Consider the following 17,415-nt stretch of genomic DNA (forward strand, 5'->3'; position numbering starts at 1 on the left):
GGATCCTTCGATGTTTCCAGACTCTTCCATTTTAGACTCTGGTGTGTGAGCCATGTGTTTGAGTGTATGAATATCAGGTCCAGATGTAATATTTCCTGGGGAAGATTGCTCTGAGGTAACTATCTGACCAGATAGTGGATGTTCTATGGGTACATGTGTTTTAAGCAATGCTAGGTCAATGCTGGAGGTGGTTATTGTGTATTGATCAGACTCAGAGAAAGTATGATTAAAAGATTTCTTTTCTGAGTGCTGAATTGGTGGTTCAGATGTAAAGGACAGTGAGTGTGATCGCTTTGAGTCTTTGGACCTTGAAGTCTCAGCATTTTTGGTGAGAGGTGAAGATGGCATTGAGTCCCTGGGAAATGTCTGCACAGCACTGACTGGTTCTGGTTCTGACAGTATTTCCTCAAATTCAAAGCGCTGAGTAGCTATTGTTGTTTCTGGTGTTTGTGGAGAAGTATCACAGACAGAAAACTGTGAAATGTCTCTCTGGGCAGTTGTCTCTTTCAGAACCCAGGAGGGTGGAACAGTATCCATCTGAACCTTTGGCTGCTTTTGGCTGTAATCAGTAAAGTCTATGTAGGTTCCATGGATTTCTTGTGATTGAAGGAGACTTTGTTCTTCTGCAGAGAAAACCCCAGGTTCCAGGTTATCACATACTTCCTCTGACTGTTGTGTTTGTTTTCCAGATTTTACAGGGAACACATTTGGTTTTTCCAGTAATCTGTCTTCAAGCACTAGAGTTTGCCTACCGATACATTTTGAAGTAGAAACACCTGATTCCTCTGAAATAAGCATTTCTTTCTCTGTTACAGGTGTTTGCAAGACATCATTCAATTCTTCTGATGCATCTTGTTTTTCAATGGCACCTTCATAATGATGGGATGAGATCTGTGATGAGATCTGTGATGTAACATTCTCATTGACTGATGAGCTTGTACGTTCCTGCTTCACCATCATGTGGAACTGATTGGAAGCCTTTGAGTCCAAGTCTCTCAATTGAACTTGGTCAGTGGAGACTTGATCTGATATTGTGTCACGAAACATGTGATCTGATTCTGAGCAGGTCCTGATGCGATCTGGAGTTACCTCAGAAATCCCCTGATCCAGTCGAGCTGGTTGTTTTAATGTCCAGTCCTCTGGTGCATTTTTGCTCAACATATGAAGGGACAAAGAGACTTCCTCAAATTTCTGACCTCTCTCAGAAAGCTCAGAAAAAGGCTGCCAATAATCACCAGAAAAAGATTGTAGGTTGTCTGGGGTTTCAGACAGAGGGGACTGTCTTACTTCTGAGCAAGACTTTTCATTCCCTTCCATATCACTTTTCTCACAAACAGGAGATACATCAACAGAAGACTCCATTTCTTCTTCATTGTCTATAAAAGCCTGTTTTAGCAGGTTAGGTGTCAAGGCCTGTGTATTGTTTGTAGATTGTTCTGCTGATAGTTCACTTGAAAATCTGTCAATGGACAATTTACTGAAAGTAAAGATGTTTCGTTCACATTCAGTATGTAGTTGTCCTGATAGTGTTTTTAAGCGTGTTGGTGAGAGGCTGGTGTCCTTATGGTGTACATGATCACACTCAGCCTGGTTTTCTTCTTGTGGTGTAGCTGACAGCTGGGATGTGAATGATGAAATAAGACAATAAAAAATAAATTAGAAAAACAAGTGGAAAAATACATACTGCAAGTGGGAGTAGTGTAGGGTTAGCATTAGGTTCATTTTTTAAATATTAATTTTCCATATCTGACTGTTCATACAATATTTATTGACATCTTCCACTTTCTAAGATAAAAATCAAAATCCAAAACAATTTTCCATGAGTTGTTTAACATATACTAGTATAACACGAGTAGTAATCACATCAGTAACTGTAGTTCCCTGAAGGCATTACACTGTAAAAGTCATTTATTGCTTTATAAGCCTTAACAATGTGCAAAAGCAGGGATCTCCCATCCTTCTCCTGAAAAACTGCCTTCCTCGGAAATACAGCTTCAACCCATCACAATTCGCCAAATAAAGAGCTACAAATACAATTAGCTGAAGCAGGTCTGTTAGATGTGGGATGGCACTGTAATCTGCAGGGAGGCAGCTCGCCAGAAAGATGGCACTTCAACAACATGCTGTAAGGTATGCACCAATAAATGCTTTAACAGGTTGTAGCTCAACTAAAGCAGGTCTTAGCTCAACTGAAGCAGGTTGTAGCTCAACTAAAGCAGGTCTTAGCTCAACTGAAGCATTTCAGTGGACTTTCTGGAACAGTGTTCACTGGAAATGCTTACCACATAGCTGGTCATTTTCAAAATTATTTTCATTCAAAGTTTCAGTTTTTCTCCTCCATTTCTTTAACAATATTTTAAAACCATCCAAGGCCCTCTAATATCCTGGTATAGTTTTCTATCCTGGTTAATTCAGAGTTCATCATTTTTCATTTACATATATTACATTACACTGATTCCACATGAACAGAACCAATACCAATTTGCTAAATACACAAACGTTACTTAATAGCAACATCACATAACAAATGACTCGGTAATGTTGTTCATTCTTTAGTTGTCAGGGAATCAGATCCAAAAGATTCATACAGCAAATATTCACTCATTAATCTCTCTCTCTCTCTCTCTCTCTCTCTCTCTCTCTCTCTCTCTCTCTCTCTCTCTCTCTCTCTCTCTCTCTCTCTCCTTTCTCTTTTTATTGAGAAGGACCCAAGAGAACCCAACAGAACGACCCAAAAGATTTTCAAAAATGAGAAAAAAACAAACCAATGAAACACCAGAGGCCCATTATGTATGACTGAATTATGAGCATAAAATATAAATGACTCAGGTTCTGATGGTTCATTTTCCAAGTCTCCTCACTGTAACTAATGTAAATTTTAAAAGTAGCCTAACAGGCTGTGTCTGTCATGGGACAGTCCCCCCCACGAGTCACGTGGTAGGGCCTGCTACATGCAGGGGGGTTCACTCATGTTTGTAGCCACACCCCCTTGAGGGCGCGCACCTGTACGGGGTTAAGTGTTAGCGTGTGTCTGTCTATTTAAACCCCCGTCAGTGCGTGCCTCACCGTTGGTCTTTGTTTGTTTGTTTGCGTCTGAATGTAATACCCGTAATTGTGCTTGTCTAGCCTGTGTTAAATGTTTAAGGCGTTAGTGTTAAGTGCGTCAGTGTGTATTGTTAATGTTATTTGTGAGTGCCACCATCGTCTTTATATGTTTTTGTCATTAAACTTTTCACTCAGTCGAGAGAGTCTGTGCGTCCTGCCCCATGCCCTTCGGCACTTGGGCATTCGTTACAGTGTCCAACTTTAATCACTTCTACTCTGAAGATTATGATGAGAGCAGGAATAGAACACCCACCAACTCAGCTGCATGGCACAAGGGTTAGGGTTAGGACTACCCTTTCAAATACCCTAATCCTAAATACCCTAACCCTTTAAAATCACTACTACATTGAAGATGATGACAGCCGGAATAGCACATCCACCAACACAGCTACATGACACAAAGGTCCTAAGAGTAAGTACACATGACACAAGGGTTCCTAGGAGCAGGTACACTAATCTTATTGGCATGAAGACATGGAGACATTGAGACACTATTCTTATTGGCATGGAGACATGGAGACATTGAGACACTATTCTTATTGGCATGGAGACATGGAGACACTAATCTTATTGGCATGGACGCATGGAGACACTAATCTTATTGGTATGGAGACATGGAGACATGGAGACATTAATCTTATAGGCATGGAGACATGGAGACAGTAATCTTATTGGCATGGACACATGGAGACACTAATCTTATTGGTATGGAGACATGGAGACATGGAGACATTAATCTTATAGGCATGGAGACATGGAGACAGTAATCTTATTGGCATGGACACATGGAGACACTAATCTTATTGGTATGGAGACATGGAGACATGGAGACACTAATCTTATAGGCATGGAGACATGGAGACACTAATCTTATTGGCATGGACACATGGAGACACTAATCTTATTGGTATGGAGACATGGAGACATGGAGACACTAATCTTATAGGCATGGAGACATGGAGACACTAATCTTATTGGCATGGACACATGGAGACACTAATCTTATTGGTATGGCAACATGGAGACACTAATCACATTGGCATGGAGACATGGAGACATGGAGACACTAATCTTATTGGTATGAAGACGTAGAGACACTAATCTTATTGGAGCTGTTTGTTTGTACATGCAGGGTGACCTACCTGTTTATCTTTGCTTCTAGACTCCACCCTGACCTCTTGAGATGCCCAAGGATTCATAAAGCTATCCCTGTGCAACACAACGTCAGCATGTAAATATTAATACTCGACATGTTTAATAAACATGTTTACTAATACTTCAATGTGGTTTACACATTTGTTTAAGATAATGTTTTTCTGAATCATTTTGAACATTCACTCACTGTGTGCTGTCCAGTTCCTCCAGTGTGTCTCCATGAATGCTCTCAGAGCGGGTGTGTCCAGCAGTCCCCAAACTCTCCGCCCAAGAAGGAACATCCAGCAGGGACGCCACAGACAGGTCTTCTTCTGACACAGCAGGAGGGAACCGCTGGGATTGGTCCACCCTCCTCACCAGCCGAGGGCTGTCCACATCTTCCTGCACTGATGACAGTGCTGCAGCCACAAACGACATGTTATTACACACACAAACAACATGTTATTACACACACAAACAACATGTTATTACACACAGAACTTGCTATCACACACACAAACAACATGTTATTACACACACAAACAACATGTTATTACACACACAAACATGTTATTACACACACAAACAACATGTTATTACACACACAACTTACTATCACACACACAAGCAACATGTTATTACACACACAAACAACATGTTATTACACACACAAACAACATGTTATTACACACACAACTTGCTATCACACACACAAGCAACATGTTATTACACACACAAACAACATGTTATTACACACACAAACATGTTATTACACACAACTTGCTATCACACACAAACAACATGTTATTACACACACAAACATGTTATTGCACACACAAACAACATGTTATTACACAAACAACATGTTATTACACACTAACAAGTTCCTAGACACACAAACATTTTTAGTTTTCCCTTAAGAGTAATAAACATACTAATGAATGTTGTACGAACCTTCACTGTGATCTAGAGTCCTCTCGATCTCTGCATATGTTCTGCAGGTCTGCTCCTGAACAGACCTGTTCATCTGTGTCTCAATCAGATGGACGATGTCCATGCGGTTTATTTTAGTGAGTCTCTTTATCAGACACTCCTCTATAGATGCCACAGACAAAAAGTCAAAATAAAAGATCCTCAAGTAAGTAAATCTTTATCCTATAGAACTTTCAATAACAAGTCTCAAAGTGCTTAAAAATGCTTACAAATACTATAAAAAACAATAAAATACAATACAATTATATATTCAATAAGCAATACACAGAGAAAATACAACTAGACTAAGAACTATTAAAAGCAAGGGAATGAAAATATGTTTTTATATGTTTTTAATAACATGAATTTAGTCTGAGTGATATCATATGAGAGATTATCACTCAATTTTGGGGCATTAGCTACAAAAGCCTGGTCCTCCTTTGATGTTAATTTAGTTTAAAATCAATTCTGTTGCTTACAGGTAACCAGTGCTGAGAGGCCAGTGTAGTGAGGTGGTGAGAGTGTAGTGGGGTGATGAGGGTGTACTGGGGTGATGAGAGTGTGGTGGGATAGTGTAGTGGGGTGGTGTGTGGGGTGGTGAGGGTGTAGTGGGGTGGTGTGTGGGGTGGTGAGGGTGTAGTGGGACTGAAGGACTCACCTGATGCATGTTTCCCCTCGCGCTCTGCCCAGCGCTGTAGAAGGGCTCCACTCTGCTCCTGTAGAGAGTTGGGGTTCTCTAACCGCACCTGCTGTACTTCTTCATCACTGAACTCCAGCTCTCTGGCTAACTCTGTCAACAACAGTATAGAACAGCTTGGAAGCATCAAGTAATGATCTTACTGACTTACAAACAGGTCAAAGCCGGATCCATTTCTGAAAGCTTTGGCTTTATTCATATAAAGCACTTATCAGTGCAAGTCTTGGCTAACAGTATTTAGACGACAGATGAAATGTTCCTAACAACCTAAAGAGTGCAGCACTCACCTGTCCAACTGAAACCCAGAAGATCTGCAATAATGGTCAAAGTCTCTTCTTTGCGGTCAGGGCTGTCCTGCCAGTCCACTGTAAACATTAATATTGTACAGCATGTTTCAATAACAAATGCAGGATCAGAACTTGAAGAAATTAGAGCAAAAATTACCACAGGTACATAATACAGACTAACAGTCTGTCTAACCTGCGGTAACATTTGTGATGTCTATTCAATGTGCAAAACAAAATAAGAATTTGTAAGTGAAATTACTTGTTTAGTAAGTCTGAGTCTTAAGACTTTGAATTCAATAACAACAAAAATCTGAACAATACATGCTGGGATTATGGAAAAATATCACAATAAAAAGTAAAAACGAAAAAAAAAAACATCGAAAATTCTGTTTAGGTACCCTTCTTACATGAAAAAACAGAAAAGACAATCTTGAGATTTCAACAGATAAATGGACACTATAACAAAAAGGCAACACGCACAGTTTACACAAACTATGACCTGATACAGCACACAAAAGACACTGCACAAAACAGACACAATGACACAAGACAACACAGGACAAAGTAAAACATCACAGAACACAAGACAGCACATTTAGAGACAGTGGCTGTTGGGTCTTGCAAGGAACTAAGGAGTCTTGAAGGGTAAGGAACAGGAACTACCTGTAAGTTTACTACCTTTACTCTGTTCTGGACTACTGCTGACAGAGATTCTCTGCATCTGTGTCTCCACACACTCCTCCCAGTTGGGCCTCGTCTCAAACACATCCTCACCGACAGAGGAGGGTCTAACTCCTTGTGATGACCTGCTCTCCGCGTCTGAGTCGTGAGAGGTAGGAGCATGTTGCTTCTCCTCTGGTTTGCTGGTATGTCTGGACACCGGGAGTCTGGATGCCGAATGCTTTGATTTAGCTGATGAACAGTCTGCACTGGTGTGCAAGTCTGAGAGGCAGATGTCTGCCTCAGATTTAGGCCTTTGGTTCTGCTCTGGACTATCACCTTTTCCTAACATTTGGTCAAAGCTGGCAGCTTTCACTGGTATCTTTGATTTGTGTTTCCTGCTCTCTATGTCTGCAGCAGCAGGGGGGCAAGACACAGGCAGTTCCTCCTCACTAACAGGCTCATCTGGGACACCAAGGACCATAACAGTACCTTGAGTAGGTGAAGGATTTTCTATCACTGAGTGCTGTTCTTCCTCTACAGACGAGTCAGAAGACTCCAGCTCCTGCTCTGAGTAAACTGATCGAGTAACTGTAGAGGTAGCAGTATTGATATTTGCTATGGAAGAATCTGCAGAGTCTAGATCCTTCTCTCTCAGGTTCTCTGAGTTACTTAAATAATTATCTGAATATTTGGGCTGATCAGAATGGCCATAAACACTATCAGCACAGAACTTTGTGAGGCTACTAGAAGTCAGGTTGGATTCATCCTTGCGTTTTTCTTCCATTGAAGGTGATGTGGCTGAGTCCAGAGAGGATTCATTAGTGCTTGTCGTAGCACCACTTTCAGAAGTCTCCTCTGTAGGATCCTCTCTTATGGAGAAAAAGACAATGGCCTCTTGCTCTTCATCTATACTTCTCTTGCTCATGTCAATGGCACCACCCCTGGTCATTTCAAAGAGCTTTCCTTCCTGGAAATGAAAAGCGTTTGGCATCCCATCTTCTGTGGGGGTCCGTCCAGGGGTCATTTCTGGTGTTGTCCCATGAGACCGACTATCTGCTGTCAGAGCACATATTTTTGGTTCTTCAGCCTCAATCTGTGAAACAGAGCTCTCATCATCCTCTATCTCAACACTCCAAGGAACCAAGTCTCCATGACCTGATGTACCTATGAGATATTCTTCGTAAACATGTGTGTCTGGTTTATGCTCTTCCTGCTGTTCTAAAGGACTGGTTATGGGGTACATGATGTCAGTAAGAGGCAGTGGCTTTACCAGATTGTTATGTTTGTTTGACGCACTCATCTCTTCAATAACACAGCTCTTATCAGCATCCATTTTACAGTCCACTGTACAGACAGGTTCATCTTCTGATTTAAGATGGCACTCAAGAGAAAGTTCCTCTTTGCATTCCTCCTTTTTGTCAATGTAAATTTGCATAGGTGACCTTTCAGCATATGTCTCTTCATCCATCTCTGGAGCATAATATTCCTGGTTCTCCATGTACTCTGGAATCTGACTATGAGAAGTGTCTTGTCCAGGCACTTGTTGAGGTAGTTTAGACAACTCTGAGTCATTGTATTGCTCTGATTCTGGATATGAAAGTAGCACCAGATTAGCCTCAAGTAAACACTCCTTTTTCTGGTTGTCTTTGGTTGTGTCTGCAGTTTGGTCTAGTGAAGTTTCATCATGTGGCTGAAAATCATCTCTCTTGTCATGCAGCGCATCTCTACTATCCTGTCTGGAAGTGGTAGAATCAAACCTTTCCATTCTCATTTTGGCATCTTTTTCAATTTCATCAAATATTCTGATTTTTGCAGCCATTTTAAACATCTTTTCCTCAGGTGTAAACTGCTTTCGAAGTGACATGCTGATATCCAGGTTTTCATCTTCCTCATCGCTTACTGTTGGAGATGGATATGGCTTTACGGAATGACACTGCCCATCTGCAGTCCCAGAGTTGTAAGATGCATCAGCCTCTCTCTGGATGCACAGTTCACCTAGCATCATTGATTCCTCCACCCCAGTCTGTGCAAAATGTCTGGTATCAGACTCCTCTCTCATTTTAGTTGCTTTGTCAGTTTCATCGAATATTTTAATTTTTGCAGCCATCTTGAACATCTCTTCCTCAGGTGTGACTCTCTGTTGCACTAACTTGCCACCTTCTGGATCTTCCTCTCCGTCGTGTCCAACTGGTGATGATGAGTGTGGCTTTATGGGTATTGAAAGGCACTTAGAGTCTGAATCCTCAAAGTGGGATGCATTATCTTCCCTTTGTGTGGAGGTTTCATTGTTTTGTACATGGTTTATACTTTCTGCAGGGTCAGAAGTAACCAGATGTTGTTGGGAGTCATTACTACTTTGATGTGGTTGTTCATGGATTTGTTTACCTGGTCTCCATCCTGTGGGACTAGTATCTAAAGAATCTGGACATGGAAACTCCCTAGTAGGGCTAGGTTCAATGGAGTCAGGGGACTTGTGAGAAGACAAATCATCTTTAACAGGAGTGGTCTCCAGTGAGTCCCTAGGGCAGCCACTTTGAGGATCACTCATTCTTACAGGCTGGAGGGTGTCTAGATCGACAGGTCTAGCTGATGGGTTTATGTAGCAAATCTGCTGCTGAGTTTCCTGAAATCCTTCAGTCTCAGCCAGTGTCCCAGTGACTTCAGTCTCAGTCACTGTCCCAGTGACTTCAGTCTCAGTCACTGTTCCAGGGACTTCAGTCTCAGAAACCATCCCAGTGACTTCAGCCTCACTCACTGTCCCAGTGACTTCAGTCTCAGAAATTGTCCCAGTGACTTCAGTCTCAGTCACTGTCCCAGTGACTTCAGTCTCAGTCACTGCCCCAGTGACTTCAGCCTCACTCACTGTCCCAGTGAATTCAGTCTCAGAAATTGTCCCAGTGACTTCAGTCTCAGTCACTGCCCCAGTGACTTCAGCCTCACTCACTGTCCCAGTGAATTCAGTCTCAGAAATTGTCCCAGTGACTTCAGTCTCAGTCACTGTCCCAGTGACTTCAGTCTCAGTCACTGCCCCAGTGACTTCTGCCTCACTCACTGTCCCAGTGAATTCAGTCTCAGAAATTGTCCCAGTGACTTCAGTCTCAGTCACTGCCCCAGTGACTTCAGCCTCACTCACTGTCCCAGTGACTTCAGTCTCAGAAATTGTCCCAGTGACTTCAGTCTCAGTCACTGTCCCAGTGACTTCAGTCTCAGTCACTGTCCCAGTGACTTCAGCCTCACTCACTGCCCCAGTGACTTCAGCCTCACTCACTGTCCCAGTGAATTCAGTCTCAGAAATTGTCCCAGTGACTTCAGTCTCAGTCACTGTCCCAGTGACTTCAGTCTCAGTCACTGCCCCAGTGACTTCAGCCTCACTCACTGTCCCAGTGAATTCAGTGTCAGAAATTGTCCCAGTGACTTCAGTCTCAGTCACTGTCCCAGTGACTTCAGTCTCAGTCACTGCCCCAGTGACTTCAGCCTCACTCACTGTCCCAGTGAATTCAGTCTCAGAAATTGTCCCAGTGACTTCAGTCTCAGTCACTGTCCCAGTGAATTCAGTCTCAGAAATTGTCCCAGTGACTTCAGTCATAGTCACTGCCCCAGGGACTTCAGTCTCAGTCACTGCCCCAGTGACTTCAGCCTCACTCACTGTCCCAGTGAATTCAGTCTCAGAAATTGTCCCAGTGACTTCAATCTCAGCCACTGTCCCAGTGACTTCAGTCTCAGAAATTGTCCCAGTGACTTCAGTCTCAGTCACTGTCCCAGTGACTTCAATCTCAGAAATTGTCCCAGTGACTTCCAAATCTTTATCAAATCCTTTATTTTTTTTAGTTTTCTCATCTTCAGTGTCATCTACAATGTCCAGATCCTGAACTGTATCGCCCCTTTCAGAGATAGCAGCCCCAGCACTCATGTCCTGCTCTGTTTGGAAATGTCTTGGAATTTCTGTAGGTGGCACATTTTTCATTGTATCCTTATACCCAAGATAGTTTTCTTTCTGTATAACTTGTAAATATGTGTCCTCAAGCTTTGTTTGGACTGGACTCAATTGCGTTGATAAGTCTTGCATTGCATCTTTATCCTCATGCTGATTTTCTTTCACCATCTCTCTCTCTGTAGGCGATTCAGTCTCCTTGGCAATTAAAAGGAGGTCTATAGGACCTGCTTGAGGGGGCTGTATACATTCCACAAATGGTTCACTCTCTCCCATGAATGGATGAAGTGCCATGCTCCCTAAACTTGTGCCAAATGAATCTACAACTTCTTCATGCTTATCCATTTCCAGAGTTTCATACATATCCCCATCATGGATTTTAGTTGGGTCACTTTGCACCACTGCAGAATCTGTTTGGTCTGGCTGTGGCTTATATGAGTGGTACTCTATAGTAGTATGCTCCATCTTTTCTACATCTTCCTTTACATTACTTTCTCTGTGTGATGTCATGTTTAGTGCTGCCTGTCTGAAAGGCTGATACTCTGGACAACCCTCAAGTTCTTCCTTGATGACGGTGCTGAAGTCCTCAGAGGGTTTCCGGTCTGGGCTAATCTGCGGCTCTTGAGAGTCTCTCCGTTCAGGACTAATATTTTGATCTTCACATAATCTGTCAGGGCTGTACCCTACCTCTTCATGTTGCCACATTCCCAAAGAAATTGCTGGTTCTTCAGCCTGAATTTGATTTTGAATTAGTTCCTCAGACCTTTCTTTGTCTTGTCTGATTATTTTATATTTACTATGCCGTTTCTCTTCATTTATCTTTCCCTCATACCTCACTGACATATTCAAAGTTTCTTGATTACCATTTTCAACTGTGAGATTTTCTGGTGGAAATGGTTTTTCACTTTGGATAACTATTTTGTCCTCCTCAATGTAATGTGTCTCTGAACTCTGCTCCTTGTCACTAGTGTAAATATCTAAAGTTACATATTCCATACTTGCTGAAATGTTTTGGCTGACATTATAGTCCTCTAAGGTCATCAGTGACTGCCCATGTACAACTTTATCACTAATTGTTTTATTTTGTTCATATTGGTCAATGACAATGTGAGGTGATTCTTCTACCTTGCTCTGAGAACCAATTTCTATCTTTGACTGAGCTGCCACTGTCATTTGTGTATTATATGTTTGAGTATCTAGGGCTGCTTCAGAAATGGCTGTTTTAGATGTAGCACCTAGATTAGTAATAACTTTATGTTCAAAAAGCCCTGATTTGCTCTTTGAAGGATCCTGTCCTGTTTGAAATGCTTTCATCAGCTCCTTTACTGACATGGTCTCTTCGATTCTCTCTGTCTGTGACCGAGGAGATTTGGGTGGCTCTTCCATTCTTTTCACGGGTGAGTAATACTTGCTTTGGACAGTGGGCACTGGCTGGGACACCTGTTTAACCTGTCTCATATGACTCTTGTCCTTCTCTGCTTCTTCCATTTTTTCTTGAATTTCTTTGATTCGGTTCTTAATTGGACCTATGGGAGTCTCCACCACTTTAGGAGACACAGGAGCTAGTCCAGGAGACACACAATCTGGCCCAGGAGACACTGGAGCTGGTCCAAGAGACATATGATCTTGTCCAGAGGTCATAAGATCTGGTCCAATAGACATATGATCTTGTCCAGGAGTCATACAATCTGGTCCAAGAGACATACGATCTGGTTTAGGTGACATACAATCTGGTATAGGAGATACAGGAGCTGGTTCAGGTGACATATGATCTGGTCTAAGAGACACAGGAGCTTGTCCAGGCACCATCTCAGAGTCCCCAAGAACCGTGTCTCCATCCAGAGATTCCTCGGAACTCATCCTTTCCAGTTCATCTTCAGAACTACCGCTTGCAAATTCTCTCTCTTTAAGCTTCCTTCTTACAGGTTTTTTAATTCTAGGAGGATGCCGCTTTCGACCTCGTGTTACCACAACTTCTGTAAATATCTCTTCAACAATGTTCTTCTCCTGGACATCCTGAACAGTGTCAGGCATGACCTGGATATAATTCTTCAAGTCTCCGCTAAGATGTGACACCATACCAGATGCATCTTTCTTGGGAGGGGAACTATAAAGAGTGGTTCTTGTGATTCTCACCTCATTTAATTCTCTTTCTTGAACATGAGCAATCTCCTTGCTTTTGGTGTCCACAATTTCCTGGTCTCTGAGAATTAGCCAGTCATCGTCTTTACACTCTGATATTCCTATAGTTCCTATAGTTCCTTTACATTCAGTTTCACTGAATGTTCCAACAGAGAGAATTCTGCCTACCTTCTCCAGGTCCACCTTTACTTTTCCCACTATCTCAAAAGGTTCCTCACCCTCCCCTTCACCAGCTAAGCCTGATTTTAATCCCACATCTCCTTCTGCAGCCAGTGATGGCTCTGACAAGTCTGGGGTCAGAAGAGCAGACATTTTGATGAGGTCTTGCTTCATGTCAGACACATCTGAGAGGAGGTCTGGACTTGCAAGTGTGGCTGGATCATGAACAATGTGAGTGTGCAGGGTAGAAAATTCAGTTGATTCAGTTTCATCTTCATCTTCCATTTTGAAAGCAAAGTAGGCATGAAGAATAGAAGGGGAATGAAGAGGACAAAAGACATTGGAAAACTGGTCAGGGCAGAAGCATTACAGTAAATCTTCAGCTGACAGGACTGGCAGAAAGGGTTGGACTCAACACATTAGAAAATTGCTAGACTGGATGGTTGGATTCTGTGTATTTATGTGAGCAGCTAAGCAGAGCAATAGAACTAAAGAAAGCTGGGACACAAATGTGCAGGAAATAACTTCGCTTAAACATGTTATATTTGAACACTCATTCATCCAAATAAAAGAAGGGAGAAGAAGAAGAAGAAGAGAAGAAAGATTAATACAGAAACCTCAAAACAAAAATCAAAAGAACAAAGGAACTGGAACAGACACAGAGCCACTGTGGCATCTCAAGATTGTTTTCGACATGAAGAACTCATGTCAACAGAAACAGACATAAAATACCAAATGATCCCACAATGTTCACACTGGGCCTTTGTAATATCAACAGCGAGTTATGAACATGTTACATCACCCTGTTTAACTCCTGTTGTGGTATTTACAGTTAAGTAATTTAAGTGAAGTATCCGGTGAAAATGGCAGTGTGTTACTAGTGAATGACAAAAGAATCCACAGAATCACACTAATCAAAATATAAAACCGATTAACTTAAGAGGTGTGAAGTAACACACACGCACACACACACACCAACACACAAACACACAAACACACACACACAAACTTATGCCCAATAAGAACATATATAACATGTGTAAGTCAAGTTATTTCCATGCAAAGCAAAACACCAGTGTCCATGCAATTATACATGAAACACATGAATTGTCTGATGAGTAAATTAAATCAGTGATTTGAATGCAGGCAAACGCGTAGCTTAGGGACAACACAGAGATTCATTTCCAACCTAATTTTAAATTTAAACGTAATTTTTATACAAACCCAAACAAAACTGATTTATCTATTGCAGTACTTTATAAAGTATAATCAGTTCCTTTTCCAAAATTTTGAAGATCAAGATGGTCTAAAATTCACATAAAATATGCTGGAATCAGTCATAATATGCAATGGTTTCCAGTATCCCCTTTGACAGATAGTCTGCTTTCCTTTAAAGTAGGATTATTTCTTTAACAGTAACATGCCAAAGCTGATACTGGTATAGGACCAGAGATGTAAAAGTTTAGATTCAAAAAGTAAAAGTCCTGCTATGATTTTGTATTTCCCGTTTAATTTCATGGAGTAATTCCAGCTATGGGCCTGACCAAACAGTAAATCTAAGCAGCTGGAAGCAGTTCCTCCTGCGCTGGACTTTTACGTTCTGAAGCTGAATTCACCTCTGCATATGACCACTGTTATTCTCAGTGCTGTGTCATGAGTTATGGGCAGCGCAAACCGTAACATAAAGATGGGGGGGACTGCTTCTCAGCCATAGCACAGCAGACAAGGATCCGTTTAAACACTGCACATCTCCACTAGTTTCATGAAGGTAATTAAAGGATAATGATTGCATATGTTATATTTCCATTATATAATATTCAGAATCAGGCAAGGAACCATTTAATTTAAAAATATCTTGCTTACATTTATCATGCGTCTTGTCACTCTAAAAGAGGAAGATAACAGTTAAAACAGAAATAGTCAAAATATCATAGTCATAGTCCTACTGACCTCAGGTGTGTTTAACTGCAGTTAAGCAAAATGGGGTTTGGAGGGGATTTACCTCTTCATCGGCTTCTTGGTCTGAATCTGATTCCTTAAAAGGGAAAAGTAAAACAAGTATTTAACACAGCAGAGGGCTACATGTTCAATTTAACCCCAACCAACAGCAGACAGCAACAGCAAACACCAACACTTACATGTATGCACCACTGGTAAATGCAAATAAAGGTATTTTTTAAACATTAACCCATTAAGTAAATAAACAAACCTACAGTCATTGTTACCCCTCTTGTTTACCTTTAAATAAATGGGAAGCATGATGTTCAGGTTGCAGACTGCATTGTGGGTAAGACTACGGTAAGTCCTTGGCTCCTTGGTGAAAGACAATCTCCCACAGGGCTCTTGTGCGCTGTCACGAACCTGTTAGCAAAACCGTAAGTCTCTCATTTAACCAGTTACCTACCAAACAATGGATCTGTCAAATAATCAATCAGTTAGCAACCAAACAATGGATCTGTCAAATAATTAATCAATATTTATGACCTGTGTTGTTAACTACTAAATTAAGTCTGTGGAATATCACGTTTTTTGAGTAATTCCGAGTTGCGCTTTAATTATAAGACATGAACACATGTTATAATGAAACTTCATTCGCTTATTTATTTTGGTCTACACTCATTTAACTGGGATGAAAGGGGCATTCACCTTAATAAAGAGAGCAAGCCTGTTCTCCTTGAAAGCATAGAAACTGAAGACATGGTGTTGACCACTTTTGGTAAGAGGCACCAAGTTCCCGAAACAGTCAGCAAAGATGGGCTTTCCTTCCAGAACCTGTCAGAAACAGCATATCCATTCTCACTGGAAAGATCAAAACCAGGACTTACAACTTTTCAGTCCAATGCTGCCCAGACAAATCCAGTCAACTCAAAATATCACTTAAATGGCATCATTTTGTATAATCTAAGTTGATCTCATCTATGATGACTTTTAGGCATTAAACAAATAAACAAATAAAATGAATAAAGCATGGGGACTACATTTCCCAGAATTCCAAGATGCATCATAATACCTCGACATCTCTGCTACGTGCCACTTCGGTGAAGTTCTCCTGCTGCTCAAGAGTTTTGTCCATCTTATCATCTGTCATGCAAAAACAGCGAAGCCGTGCCTCGATGGGGTCCAGTGTTTTGGCAAAGACAACAAATTTGGCCATGTAGGGAACGCAGATGATCTCACGGTACACGTTTGTGGAGAAACTCACTGACTCCTGAGCCTGACGACAGTCTATCAGCCAGAATCTGAAACAAAGAAACAATATTATATAATCTAATCTGCATACTTTTTATGGACTATAGACCTAAAATCTAATATTCAACACTAACCCCAAATCTAACCCTAGAATCAATTTAGCTAAACCTAACCCCACCTTAACCCTACAATCAACATAGCTAAACCTAACCCCACCTTAACCCTAGAATCAACCTAGATAAACCTAACTCCACCCCAACCTTAGAATCATCACTAACTCTAACCCTAACCCTAATCACTAACCCTAACCCCGACCCTAGCAAGGGTTAGGGTTAATCCTAGATCCTAAACCTAGAATCAAGTTTAGCTAAAATCATCAGATCTTCAGTACTATCAGATCAGACCATCAGTACTTTATCACCATTAATGTTCATGTACTGGGGTTCTGTGGTAGCATGTCCGAGCTTTGGGTAAGGGGAAGTGTTGGGGTTATGGTTGGGGTTGGGGTAGTGTTAGGGTTAGGGTTAGGGTTGCGTAAGGGGTATTATTAGGGTTAGGCTTGGGGTTTGGGTAAGGGGTAGTGTTAGGGTTAGGGGTAAGGGGTAAGTGTTAGGGTTAGGGTTAGGGTTGGGGTTAGGGTTAGCTAGGGTGATTCTAATCTGAACAGTGAAGAGAGAGATGACAGCAGCATGAGCAGGTGGAATTTTGTGTTACAGGTGGAGTGCTATGTTACAGGTGGTTAAAGGTGGAGTGATATGTTACAGATGCCATGCTGTGTTACAGGTGCAGTGCTGTGTTACAAGTGTTTAAATGTGAAGTGATATGTTACAGGTGCCATGCTGTGGTACAGGTGCAGTGCTGTGTTACAAGTGCAGTGTTGTGTTATAGGTGGAGCGATATGTTACAGGTGCAGTGTTGTGTTACAGGTGCGGTGCTGTGTTATAGGTGGTTACAGGTAGAGTGATATGTTACAGGTGCCATGCTGTGTTACAAGTGCAGTGTTGTGTTACAGGTGCAGTGATATGTTACAGTGCTGTGTTACAGGTGCAGTGATATGTTACATTGTTGTGTTACAGGTGCAGTGCTGTGTTACAGGTGCAGTGATATGTTACATTGTTGTGTTACAGCTGCAGTGT

At 41.6% G+C, this 17,415-nt stretch overlaps 1 protein-coding gene across 7 annotated transcripts in view; it reads right to left on the minus strand.

Annotated features, from left to right (window-relative positions):
* Positions 1-17,415, minus strand: part of ank2a (ankyrin 2a, neuronal) — an 84,962-nt gene that overhangs the window by 18,439 nt on the left and 49,108 nt on the right. For 4 of the 7 annotated variants that reach the window (XM_081714180.1, XM_081714178.1, XM_081714181.1 and 1 more), the window contains 11 exons: positions 16,101-16,329; positions 15,737-15,862; positions 15,329-15,451; positions 15,093-15,125; positions 14,954-14,975; positions 6,859-13,368; positions 6,196-6,273; positions 5,870-6,001; positions 5,194-5,334; positions 4,448-4,658; positions 4,248-4,314 (listed from right to left, as the gene is read on the minus strand). In XM_081714180.1, coding sequence (XP_081570306.1) covers positions 4,248-4,314; positions 4,448-4,658; positions 5,194-5,334; positions 5,870-6,001; positions 6,196-6,273; positions 6,859-13,368; positions 14,954-14,975; positions 15,093-15,125; positions 15,329-15,451; positions 15,737-15,862; positions 16,101-16,329 — 7,672 coding nt within the window. The remainder of the gene's footprint in view (positions 1-4,247; positions 4,315-4,447; positions 4,659-5,193; positions 5,335-5,869; positions 6,002-6,195; positions 6,274-6,858; positions 13,369-14,953; positions 14,976-15,092; positions 15,126-15,328; positions 15,452-15,736; positions 15,863-16,100; positions 16,330-17,415) is intronic. The other 3 variants (XM_081714184.1, XM_081714179.1, XM_081714183.1) reach the window with 2 other exon arrangements.

This window comes from Electrophorus electricus, chromosome 5, assembly GCF_041902795.1.
Source record: "Electrophorus electricus isolate QZ-2024a chromosome 5, ASM4190279v1, whole genome shotgun sequence".
NCBI lineage: Eukaryota > Metazoa > Chordata > Actinopteri > Gymnotiformes > Gymnotidae > Electrophorus > Electrophorus electricus.